Source organism: Neopelma chrysocephalum, unplaced genomic scaffold, assembly GCF_003984885.1.
Source record: "Neopelma chrysocephalum unplaced genomic scaffold, ASM398488v2 Primary Assembly neopelma1_76, whole genome shotgun sequence".
Taxonomy (NCBI): Eukaryota; Metazoa; Chordata; class Aves; order Passeriformes; family Pipridae; genus Neopelma; species Neopelma chrysocephalum.
In genome coordinates, this window is record NW_020897737.1 from 1219219 (window position 1) to 1232019 (window position 12801).

The 12801-nt window shown below is 41.5% G+C and overlaps 1 protein-coding gene across 1 annotated transcript in view; it reads right to left on the minus strand.

The window, feature by feature from the left end:
• Nucleotides 1-269: 269 nt before the first annotated feature.
• The window catches only part of ASB9 (ankyrin repeat and SOCS box containing 9), an 18019-nt gene continuing 5487 nt past the window's right edge, over nucleotides 270-12801 (minus strand). Inside the window, exons 2-8 of the mRNA XM_027689170.1 lie at nucleotides 10679-10758; nucleotides 9452-9559; nucleotides 8402-8552; nucleotides 7696-7830; nucleotides 6583-6774; nucleotides 3083-3246; nucleotides 270-1918 (exon numbers count right to left, since the gene is read on the minus strand). Coding sequence (XP_027544971.1) covers nucleotides 3122-3246; nucleotides 6583-6774; nucleotides 7696-7830; nucleotides 8402-8552; nucleotides 9452-9559; nucleotides 10679-10758 — 791 coding nt within the window. The 3' untranslated portion in view covers nucleotides 270-1918; nucleotides 3083-3121. The remainder of the gene's footprint in view (nucleotides 1919-3082; nucleotides 3247-6582; nucleotides 6775-7695; nucleotides 7831-8401; nucleotides 8553-9451; nucleotides 9560-10678; nucleotides 10759-12801) is intronic.

Sequence of the window (12801 nt, forward strand, 5' to 3'; positions counted from 1 at the left end):
CTCTGTCTCCTTTTCACTAACCCCCAAGTGAGCAGAAAAGAAATTGCCAGAGTCCAGCTCCACCTTAAAACATCAGCAAAATGCAATATTTGCAGAGTATTTGCATTTTAGTCTTATCTTTGTTATTGTTCTATTTAAAGGAACTATTTTGTACACTACCCACTTGTATGCAGGATTGCAAACAAAATTCAGTCCAAAATTCCACAGTATCAGACAATCCACAAAATTAGGGCTATCATTTAAAAAATGAGTGAAAAACAAACAAAAGTGTATAAACCATTTATTTTTGAGAAAATAGCCTACAAAATTGAACCTTAATTACTGTTAAACTGCTATTAGAACAATAGGAAAGAATCTGATAGAATATATTCCTGACAATCATTCAAGTTCTGCATTACATTTTGAATGGTTTCAAATACAGAAAAAAAATTCAAACCTCACCTATAATGAGCTTATTCAGTTTGCATCTTGTACAACTTTTATGGTTTATAACTGGATAAGTGTTGATGCATAAAGCTATAATTCACCAGTGTTGATCACAGTTTATATGAAAATAAATAAGCAAACATGCGAGATGATACAAGCTGAGCATACAGAATTTATCCTAATTACACTTGGTCAGAGAAAATTCAAGTAAACAATGTCATATCATGAAATTTCCAGAAGAAAATCAAATCAGAAGCAACACTCTCACCACACTCTCAGAGTAGTTTTCTCCTGGTGTTAGCATTACTCCTATAAACCCATTGGCTGAAGTTACAAAATAAGATGTCTAAAGGTAAAAGATAAAATTGGTATGTAAAAAGAATGTTTCTCCATCATCTCAAATATAATAAGATGAATCTTCAGCTTTCCAATGTGTCACCAAAGCAAGGATTCTTCACACTTTCAATATTTAAGCACTGGTTCATTGTCTGTTCCCAGCCTGTTCAGCTTAAACAGGGGATTCGGCTTAAGATACTGATTTTAGAAGGATCCACCTTTCCCATTCAAGATGCCTTTATTTTCATGAATAGGTTTATTCAGCCTTCATCATGAATAGGTTTATTCTATTTAACCTCTGCAAAGACAGATGTCCATTCTTCTTCCCCAGCAGGAGGGAAATAATTTAGAAGGCCATCTTAAACCAGCCAGTTAATTTTTACATGGCTCAAATATGTGTGATGAATTGGGTCAGATAAATGAACATTTCCAGGTGTCTCTATCACCAGAGTAGCTACAGACATAACTGGTTTTGTCATTTTGTCCCATTAGGGTATGATTTAGTGTCCCACAAAACCAACAGAACTGTGCTGTGTTTGATCAGCACAAAGAAATCAAATATCATACTGGATACTTACAGCCAGCAGTTACGTTGTCCAGACGAGGATTTGAATTGTAATTTACATCAAATACCAGCATCTAAGGTAGCATTTGATCCTTCTTCTTTAACTTCCCATATGTGAAAGGAAGGCTGGCATGACACACACTGGCACAGTGGTAAACATCAAAATAAGCTTTGGTGTGTCTGAAGGCTGCCAGTCTCTCCACTTATGAGATGAGGACTCTGCATATGTCATTGCCAGTGTTAACGATGTCATCACACTTTTTGCACACCCAGCCCACTCTTACAGTGCTCCACAGTGAAATGAAAGTGCTCCAGAAGCACCAAAGTGCATGGCCTGCCCCTCCAACACAGGGAATATGTGGTGGCAACTCGTCATGGGAGGCAGTGGGTACACTGTTGCTCTCAGGCGATGCAGATGCACCATAGTTCACAGCTCAAGAGGGAACAGGGCAAGGTCAAGAGGGAAGAAGAGTTGGAGTCTCCTCATCCTTGCTCCCACAAGTATCAGGCAGCTGATATTTCCAGGGGAGCACCCAAGAGAGCATAGAGTGGTCATAACTTCTCTTTGGTTTGTGGCAGCAGGACCTGTTTCTGAAAGGGAAAGAAAAATGCCCAGTGTTAAAGTTTAGCTGGAGGGAATATGTGTTCTTATGACCTCAGTGGAATAAGGACCACATATATCATACACTGAGTCAGCTGCTCAGCAACTGAGCAGGGGGCAGAAATTGTCCACTATATTTTTATTTTGGAATGGATTTTAATTTCAGTATTTTCATTGTTTGTTTTATGGCCACACATTGGAGGTGTTATTATTACCACTCCCATGGAAAATTCTATGAGGTAACAACTCTCCAAGAAAAAAAAGATTATCTCACTCTTAAGATGATCTCTTTTCTTGAGTGGGGAAAGGGGATAGAAGCTGTTGTTTTTCTGATGCATGCTGAAAAATGCTTAAGAAATATCATCTAATTTTCAGGGCAAAAAAGGGAGGTACTCAACGCCTGCAACTGATAGCCTGTTAGCCTGTGTCCTTGAAAAATAATATGCTACAAGGACAAAATGTGTAGTTCTGAAGTGTAGCTCTTTTATGTCTCAAAGTATCAGGAATAAGTGATTTTAATGGATGATTAAAAACTCTGCCCTCACTATTATTGTACTGTAGGAAGCTGCCATCAGCACTGACCTACTTGCTGTCATGGCAGAAATGCCTATTTCAGATGCTGGCCTAAATGCAGATGATTGTTGTTTGGTGCTTATCTGTCTGCAGTGTGATATCCTTAGAAAATAAATAACTTCTGCCAGAGGGCCTCTCTTGTTTGGCAAGTAGGTTCAGTTGGGTTCTCTTCCCTTACCTGTACACTGGTGTGGGTTCAGCCCTCACAGATGACAGGCTCGTGAGTTCTGCTTACTCCTTAGTGTGCTAACATATGAGTGAAGTGCTGTTGGTGCTGGACTGGGGGTTGTCAATCACAAGACCTCTGAAACTGTGCCAGAGAATCAGGAGATCTGTTTTAAAATGTTAATTTTCTATGTTTTCAAGGGGGTTCTCAAGTCACATTTCCAAGATTCACCATGTAACCATGCAGGATTGTTTCTTTCCAAATTATGGATTTGGTGGGAGTGGTGGCAGTGAGGACTGAGCAAGTCAGTCAGCCTTGTGCTTCTTGGACCCAGGCTTTACTAGAGATCAAAAATTGCCATAAGTTAACATTGCAGACACTGGCAACACTAGTGATGAAAAAAGAGTCAACAAACCTTGCTGTGTTGTTAAAGGCACCATTTTGAATTAAAGGCTCAAATGTGGAGAAGGAAATGTTTCAGCTCATCAGGGAGGAGAAGTCCAGTTATTTTTTGATGTTGCTTGTATCCAAAGCACCTCCTGATGCACAGGCGGCACAACTGCATCAAGGACAGTGGCCCTGTAGAAAGAGGTAGGGGAAAAGTTACACACATGGCTTTACAGTGTCAAAATTATAAAACTGAAACAGTAGCTGTGCATCACTGCTCCCTCCACCTCCTGCAACCCACCTCTCACCAGGTTCTCACATTCAGCAGTGAAAAGCCAAACCTTCACCCACCAAAGGACATCAGCCAACCAGCAGTCCAGTCCACAATTAATCCACTGTCATTACACAGCTGCAATTAGCATCAACAGCATCAGCCTTTCCTTTTAAGCTGATCAAGTGTGAAGCAGTTTGTGTTGTCTGAGATAATTGATACTACCTTAAAAGTCCTTCCTTCCCCTCACTTCCCCTGTGAGATCCAAATTTTCAGTCCACTACTTTCTTGAGATGTAATTCATAACAGTGACAAACACATAGCAAAAGAAACGCTATATAATTCTTTATTTAAACTTCCAGATTAACCAGTCCCATGTTGATAAATGCGAGCCATGCTGAAGAATCTTTGCCACTTTTTTAAAAATCTAAGTATAATACACTTATTGTACACCCATAATACACTTATTTGGGTCACTTATCTTTTTCAGGAAGAGGTAGATCCTATGTGAAGTTTTAACTGTTGTACCTGTCAGTGTTCAGCCCCCCAGGGCATCATTCGCAGAGGGACCACAGTGTGGAGGGTGGCGGAGGACTGTGGGAGGGCAGGTAAGAAGGACAGGCATGGATATTGGGGCTGGACGCTAGGAGTGGGGAGCAGATAAAAAGAGACACTGCAGAAAGCAAGGAGGTGGTAAGTGAGCTGGGAGGGGACACTTTAGGTGCCACTCGCCCATGCCCGCCTGCCTGGTGGCTGAGATAGCAGTGCTCTGAGAGCTGAAGAGTTAGTGCTGGTGGAGGATTGCAGTGCAGTGGGAAGGAAGGGAGTCTCCAGTAAAAATGCAGCGAGGTCGCAGCTTTGATCAGCTTTTGAGACTTGCCTCATGCAGGACATCACATTTCCAACAGCTCTCCAAGGCTGAAAACTGTTGTGCTACCGAAAGACTGTGCAAAGGGCTGCACCCTTCTGCTAGGAGTCAGCATGTGACTTAGTTACCCTGTTCTTGGGTACAAAACAAGGCAAGCCTATATGGGGCAAGTTAAACTGACTATTGCACTATAACAGTGCACTTGTACTTCAGCATTCTGATCCCAAAGATAAATGGTGTGACTATAAACCTCACATTTAAAAAAAAAAAGCTTCCATTAAAAGAAAAAGCAACCAAACCCAAAACATGAAGACTTATCATATGAGCCATGACACTACACTGGAAAATACTAGCAAGCACAAGCATACTCTTCAAAAACACAGCACATTTTTTGGATCATTAGCTAATTCTCCCACCCACACGTAGGACCCTCCTGCAATGCAAGCAGAGTGTGAGGTGGCCCAGAAGCATGGTGAAGGTGTGGCAAGGGAAACCACAACATGTACTACATCTGCTCTGGGAGGGCAACTGGGTCAGCACGCTCACCAGCTCATCTCTGTTGGCAAAACACACTCCCTGCAGCCTGCCAAGCCATGGGCTGGGGGGCTCCTGCTCCCCGGTATCTGGGGTGTGGGGGGAGAGAAGCCATGCCTGGGGGCAGGGCAGGGGAGAATCAGCTGGTGCTGAGGGGTCATGAGGCTGGTGGGGTGAATGATCCCCACAGCACATTTCCAAACCTCTGTGTGAAACAAGACAGGTAGTATTTGCACCACTCTCCAGATTGCAATCATTCAGCCGGCCAAAGAAGTCACATATCAGCTGTCCTTCAGGCATGACCCTACTCAGAGAAGGGCATGTTGGAGAACATCAGCAAAACACTATTCCACAGAAAAAATCCATTCAGGTATTTATTGTTTCTGATTTTGATTGCTGAGTTTCACTTAGAAAAGTTCCTTACTGCCTGAGCTGTCAGCAGAGTTTCTCGGGCCAGCTCCACAGGGTGTGCCTGTTTTTCTATCTCAAATAAACAGGACACACACAGTGCCATGGGAGTCAGGAGTCAAGCAGAGCAGGGATTGGAACTCAGAAAGATCACTACTCTGTGCACCATAGATTAGGCTGGGAAACCAAATATCCATTGCTCATGCATAACATGGACAGCACAGTTGCTTCCATGCTATTATTTTCCTGTTACTATTTCAAGCAGGGCCTGATTCATCATTTTTTAATCCAGTTCTACCTTGGTGTAAATTTCTCCATGGCAACAATCACATCAACATGTAACTGGCATAATAAAGTCATGGACTACACCATCATCAGCTTGTTTATAACAATGAAAATCCAGATTATTTAGTAATGTCATCGTAGCTTGATGACTGAGAGAAAATCTAAAAAAGACAAGTATACAAAAATGAGCAGACACTAGAGACCTTAGTCTAATTTCCCTCAAGAATGGCAAGTAACATTTCTCTCCATAATTAATTAAAGAGTTCATAATCAATAAAATAAAATTACCTGGAACTATTTAATTTACATATACAAAATAGATACTTCCTAAAGTTTATGATTATATTGCTGGATTATTCAGCATGTAGTCCTGGCCTTTAAAAAAAGCCTAATGTTTAAATGTATATAAATATATATATATTCATTATATCATTCCTGTGCAATTTTCCTTAATGCTCACCAAAAAAAAAAAAAATAGTATAGTCTTTCACTTTAAAGATACTTTTGCATCTGTGTAAGAACTTGGCCCAAGAATCAAAGTTTAGCACAAAGAACTAGAAAATAAGTTCTTCAATATACTTTTTTTTATTATCACATGCATTAAAATTTTTCTGGTTGCAAATTTACGTTTATGCGTTTGTGCTGAGACCAATATCTGGCGCAAAACTGACTGTATAACCAAAGATGCCAGTCCTCGTGCTCACTGGTTATCCTCAACTCCCATCAGAGGTGGTTTGCTGCCTGCATTTGCTCCAGAGAACACTCCTGGCTCTACTCCCATCTCAGACACAAAGGAACTGAGAGATCCTCCCTAACTTCACTGTTTTATGTAATGAGAAAAAGCTACCATTAATTTCTAAGGAGTGTTTTGCTTATTTTTTTCACCCTAAAATCTATTACTCATTATATTGCAAGCTCCATAAGATTGCTCCCCAATGCAGTAGATTCACAATGCAAAGGTTCAAGATGGGTTATTATTCTTACCATAACCACTGTTAGTGAGCCACTATATTCTGGCACTAGAAAACATAGTGTTCCATGCCAGGGAACAGAGGCAAGCTTAGTTATTCAAGGTTTTCTGGTGTTAGTAGCCTGGAACAGCATAGCCTTTTGCAACAGTCTGCATAGTTTTTCCCTAAATAAAACAAGAACTAAGGGGCACCTTCTCTCTGCAGGAATAGTTGGCCCACAGGACTGCCAGGTGGGACCAGCTCTATCGGCCTCTTGTTATCAGCGTTCTTCACCCAAATGTCTGCTCCGAAGTCCATCAGCAGCATCACCAGCTCCACACTGCAATTCCTGGCAGCCACGTGCAGAGGGGAGTCCAGGCCTTTGCCACTGTTCACATTTGCTCCTGGACACCAAGAGATGACAAAGAATACTGTGAAAGAATAATGACTATACAGTAGCTTATTTCCATTTACTGTACTAGCTGCTACTGCTCTGAATAACACATAAATGATGTAGCATCCAGGCAGAGGTGGACTGCTTTATGTTTGGGCTTGGTACTACAACTTGCACATGCAGAACTCACACTGGTTGAGGAGCAGTGGGGTTGTGACTAAGAAAACGATCCCAGAGGAATGGTACATGAGGAAGTCCTTCATCCACAGCCCAGCTCATGGATATCTTGAAGCAGGACAAAGGTATAGTTCCACCTATGTCCCACCTTTACTCCCCATCCCTCAATATACATGCTCTGTACTGGAGGCTTAAGCTGGTGGAATCTCCAAATGCCAAAGTATCTATTGGGTAAAAAATGTAAAGATGGAAAAGTTCTAGAGGCCCTTGGTAGAAGAGGGTATAAGCATCCCTGATGAGAATTCCCCCATTTGTTACTCTGGAATAATGGTTCCTAAAACACCTTAAGAAGGGTGAGCTGCAGAGCTAATTCAAAACCATTTATAATGTTTTTATAGTACATATTTCTATATATAGGAGGTAGCAAAAAACAAACTATCAGAAAAAAGAAAATAATAGCAAACATTTAATATTTAGATTAAGTTATTTTTGACTTCTTGATAAAGAGGTCCAGGCACCATCAGTCATGTGAAATACAGAATCACCTATCATTTTGTTGGGAGCTGTAAAGCTTAGTTCCCGGGTCAAGAAGACCCTGGTCACCCTACTACCACATTCAACCCAGGACTGCCATTAGGAGTGAAACCTCTCCAGGTCCCAAGGCAGGAGGGTCTCTAAATCTTTGATGCAAAGATAATCCAAAGATAGCTGTTGCAGGAAACAAAAGTACACCATTCTTTATTTTTATTTTTACCTGACTCAAGCAGCTTCTTGGCACAGTTCACTTGCTGGTTATCACAAGCTACATAAAGTGGAGTACCCAGATGCTTGATGTTGTGATCTATATTTAGCCCATGGAACACAAGGAGTTCAATACATTGCACATGACCTTAAAAGGGATAAAGGAAGAGTCAACTCAGAGAGATCAGACTTTTTTTTCCCCCAGCAAATTCTCTGTTGCAACGGTGACGTTTGGCAAAGATTCAATGTTTTGTCAAGAGGTGGTAGTGTAATACTTTCATCCATTCCAGTGTATCCAGCTTGGAGAACAGGAGCTGCAAAGCCACACTCAGCAAAACAGGTTAAAGGCCTCATATTTTATCTGATTTTATCTGATTCATTTCAGATGTCTACTGAAGATGAGATTAATCCCTCCGTGTTTCTCTCCACTGCTTTTGAAGATAGTCAGACTTCTCCTTCAAATGTCCACATTTTAGGTGGCTGATTTGGATAATGCATCCCCTTCCAGGTGTCACCATGTGAACTCAGAGGATCTGACGCTGAGCTGACCTGCCCTTGATGAGCAGTAGGGGTGGGAAGAATTGCACCCCTCATGATGAGACCAACTAGCAAGGCATTTTACATGACCCAAACTGAGAAAATTACCTTCTTTATCTCTCTCTTCTACTTCAACACACTGCTAGTAACTTGGAAAGGAGGGCTGATGCCTGTGAGGTTACCTCTCTTAGCAGCTTCATGGATGGGGGATGCCAAGTCACAGGGTGGGTGTAGGCTGGCTCCATGCTCCAGCAATAAATTCAAGCAAGCCACACTGCCACTGACACAAGCACTGAACAAAGGAGTGTGCCAGTCAACAGTCACTCCATTCACCTGGGGGAAAATAACTCAATCAGGCATTTTATTTGTCTTCTTGTTATTTCAAAATTGATGACAATTATCCAGTTTCTCATAAGGTAATAGGGTTCTCAATACTTTTTATTTAACTCTGTGCCAAAACTTCCTGGTGCTTCTGAAGATTATGACTTTTTATTAACATGATCATTAAAAATATACTTTTTTAAATTGCACCTAAGTCTTTCCTACAAAAAATATATTTACTCAGTGCCACTCCAGGGTCTCTTGGGAGTTACCAAGTTAAATGTGTGCCCATTTCTCAGTCATCTCAGCTGAACCACACCTGCCCAAAGCTCTCTCCTAAAATAGTGCATTTCTGGCTGAAAGTGTGCAGCACTCCCCTTCTTTTACTTTTTTCTTTTTTTTTTTTTTTAATTTTAAACTAAAAGGTAGTATATGTGTGAGTCAACTTTCTTATGATAATTTTGACATTAGCTTCAAAAGTAGTGACCACGAGACACCATTTCACCATTTTACTTGTATGTTGTTTTCATTTTCTTTCAATTTTATTATCAGTTGATCCCAGCAGTCCTACACCTCTACTTGAGACTCTGCATATTGATACCAATGAGATTAATGTGTGCAGAAAATAAAATACACCCTTAACTGCTGAGAGATTATAAACCCTTTGCAAGATGAACTTCCCCTTGTTCTCGTACATTGCATCTTCATCTAAAGAACATTAATATCTGTTGGTTATGTCTGTGCTTTCTGGCTTGCTATATAAAGAAGTGCATTTTACATAAGTACCTTAAGCAGAGGTAAGTACAGAGTGTAAATCACAGTGAGACCCTGTCATGGCATCACTTAGCATTAAAATGTGGTAATACAATATACTAACACTAGAGGCAACAGTCTGTCCATCATGCACTCACCTGAGCGCCGTGTTTTAACAGGACACTGGCACAGGCAGCATGACCCCCTAGGCAGGCTTCATGGAGAGGAGACACCTGGTCTGCTGTAACAAGATTAACATCACTCCCCTGATAAGATAACAGAAAAAATCATTACAACCAGCTACCAAAAGGCCCATACAAAACAACAACAGCAACAACAACCACTTTCTGTCTTTAAAGTTGTATGTAATCAGACTTCCTCAACTGCCTGTAGCTTCTTATCTCAAAAAGTAAGCAGATAAAGGGGCTGGAGTGGATACTGGCACAACATACAAGAGGTCTTTTCTTCTACACACTGCTAATCAGCACAGAAAGCTGTAGCAGACTGTCCAATGGCACAATACAGACATCCTGTTATGAAATCAGCATGATTTTTTTTCTAGTACACCATGAATAGCAAAATATGAAATAAATAATAATAATAAAAAATTTTTAAAAATTGCTACTAAGGCTCTTGGCAGGGTTGTGACTGCTGCCTTTTTATATCACTGCTTAAGCCTTCTGACCTCCTGCCCACTGAGTCTGCGGTTGCTTGACTGGGTCCAATCCTGAAATGGTCTTTAAGTGTTTTCTGCCCTTTGCAGCAAGGCACCCACTGAAGGAAAGCCAGTCCCTGTATTAGAAACCATTGGTTTCATTCTACAAGATCTTTTGTTTCTAGCAAGGGCTTCAGAAGGTTAAGTTGGAAGAGTCCAATATCCTTTCCCTTTCCATCAACTCCTACACTGGCTAAATCCAAGGACTTCAAAGAAATGAAGTGGTGACATCCAGAAATCACTTCTCCCTAGTCCTATCCTTCTGCAGCACCAGCAGGACCCCAGGATACCCTCGGGTGTTTCAGAAACAAATGTGTGAGTGGCTGAATTGAAGCCTCAACAGAAGTTGAGTCCAGAGCTGTCCCCAAAAGCTGCTCACAGGCACAGGAGCTGCAGAGGGAATCCCTCAGCCATCCAGAGATCCCGGCAACGAGGCTCCCATTACTTGCACCAGAATTAAAGTATCACCCCGGATAGTTCAATGCATCATCAGCTTAGTGCACAGAGCTTGCACTGGGCAAGGAACTGGGAAAAAGCCTGTTACATGGAGATTTCACTGCAGTCTGGTCAGCATGATTTTCTCACCCTGGAAGTTTCACAGTAAAGCACAGACTGCATCCAACCACTGAACCAACCCAGCAGAGACCACATCAGCCTGGTGGAGGGGTACCTGTTCAATGAGTTTCTTCACAGTAAGCAGACGCCCATGGATAGAGGCTTCATGTAAAGGAGACCAGTCTGAAACAAAGTCTGTATAAAAAGAAAGACAGAAAGAAGGCTATAAACTCCACTTCATCAGCATACTTTACTTCAACTCTGTGACCTCTCTTCTATTTTATTTATTTGACCTGCCAGGCTTTCCTTGGAGCAGCTGCTAGGAGGGAGACAGATAAGAATGATTTCTCTCTGAGTGTGTTTTTAACTCATCCTGTGTTTGCACTGAGCAGCTGTACTCCCCTTCAGAAGACTGGAGAGGGATTTGCAGAACATCACCTGATTCTGGCTGAACTTGTCCCTCTCTTTAAATTATTTCCAGTGCCTTTGCTTTCATGAACTCATTACATTTTACCAATTAACTCAAAAGAACTTTTGAAGAGAGTATGGCTGCCCAGACATTTACCCCTGCTCAGAGCTGGGCTAGGGTCAGTACTTAGCAAGAGATGGTACCAAAGTACAAAGAGGTAAATTGTGTTACCTATTAATTTTGCCTTTCAGTGTTCAGTGTTTGGTGTGAGTGGTGCATTATAAGTAATAGCTGTGTTTTCTGTGTTATTGAAACCACAAAGTGAGGTACAAAACATATATACCATGTAAATATTAATAGAAGATCTTCAGTATTACAGATTTTATCGCTCAGAGCCAGCTGACAGCAATAATCCCTCTGGGAGATATTTACCTCCTTCAGCATTCAACAAATCAGAACCCAGTGCCTGGTCTATGTCAATAGCCCAGGTTTCCCCTGGGAAGGAAGGGAAGCATTTCCAGAGGGCACTTTACCTAACTTCTTTTGGAAACACATTTTGCTGCCCTCTGAAGATGTCCCACTCTCCTTCCACTAACTACAGAGAAAACCCCAATGACTGATTTGCTGGATGAGTTGCTGAGGTTTTCAGGAATTATACTAGACCACATATATGGAATGGAATGCTTATCAACGAGAAGTCCACCTTCAGCAAAAAAATCCTAATTCTTTAAAATAACTTTTAGAGATAAGGTGATGATATCAGTGCTCATACAAGATTCACAGATCTCGTCTTGGGTATGAGCATGCATGGGAGACCTGAACCTCTCATGACCAGTGTCTTGCCCCTTGTGACTATGCCACAGTGTGCTGTAAAGAGGTGATGACCAGCTGTGTCAACCATCTCCCAGCCTGTTGGGCTATTGCTCTCTCACCTTCAAGGGTGGTCAGTGAAGGAGTACAAATTTAAACAAGATGAGGTCTAGTATAGTAAGGCTTAAAATGTGTCTGTAACTGAAAAATTCTCCACCTATGTAAATGGTGACATGAAGATGGTGGTATCTGAAATACGTTGTTCATCACACACAGAAATCTTTGCCTGCATAACTATGTTAGGTAGGGGGGGGGTGACTTTTGCTGGCATTGTGGCTGCAAAAAGTCTGCTATAGATTTATAGTTATTCTTGCAAGACTCTTTTAAAACTGTGCAATACATTTGTGCAGTTGTTCATATAGGCAAAAGGATATTTCTGCTATGACAATACAACATTTTGAGCCACTTCATGTCCACCCCAATGATTATAAGTACTTGAAATGAACAGAGGAATGAACTCAGGAAATCTGGGTGATGTATATAAGTTCCCTGACCAACCTAGTGGACTTCTGCAATTGAGTGACTACATCAGTGGACAAGGGAAGGGCTACAGATGTCATTTATCTGGACTTTTGTAAGATCTTTGACGTGATTCTCCACAACAATCCTTCTCTCTAAATTTGAGAGAGGTGAATTTGATGGGTGAACTGTTTGGTGGATGAGGAGTTGGTTTGATGGTCTCATTCAGTGGGTAGTGACCAATGGCTCAATGTCCCAATGAACATCAGTGACAAGTGATGTTCCTCAGGGATCTGCACTGGGATCAGCATTATTCAATGTCTCCATCAAGCCATAGAGAGAGGGACTGAGTGCACCCTTAACAAGTTTGCAGACGACATCAAGCTGAGTGGTGCAGTTGAGGGATGGGATGCCATCCAGAGGGACCCAGATAAGCTCAAGAAGTAGGCCCATGAAAACCTCATGAGGTCCCACAAGGCCAAGTGCAAGGTGCTGCATCT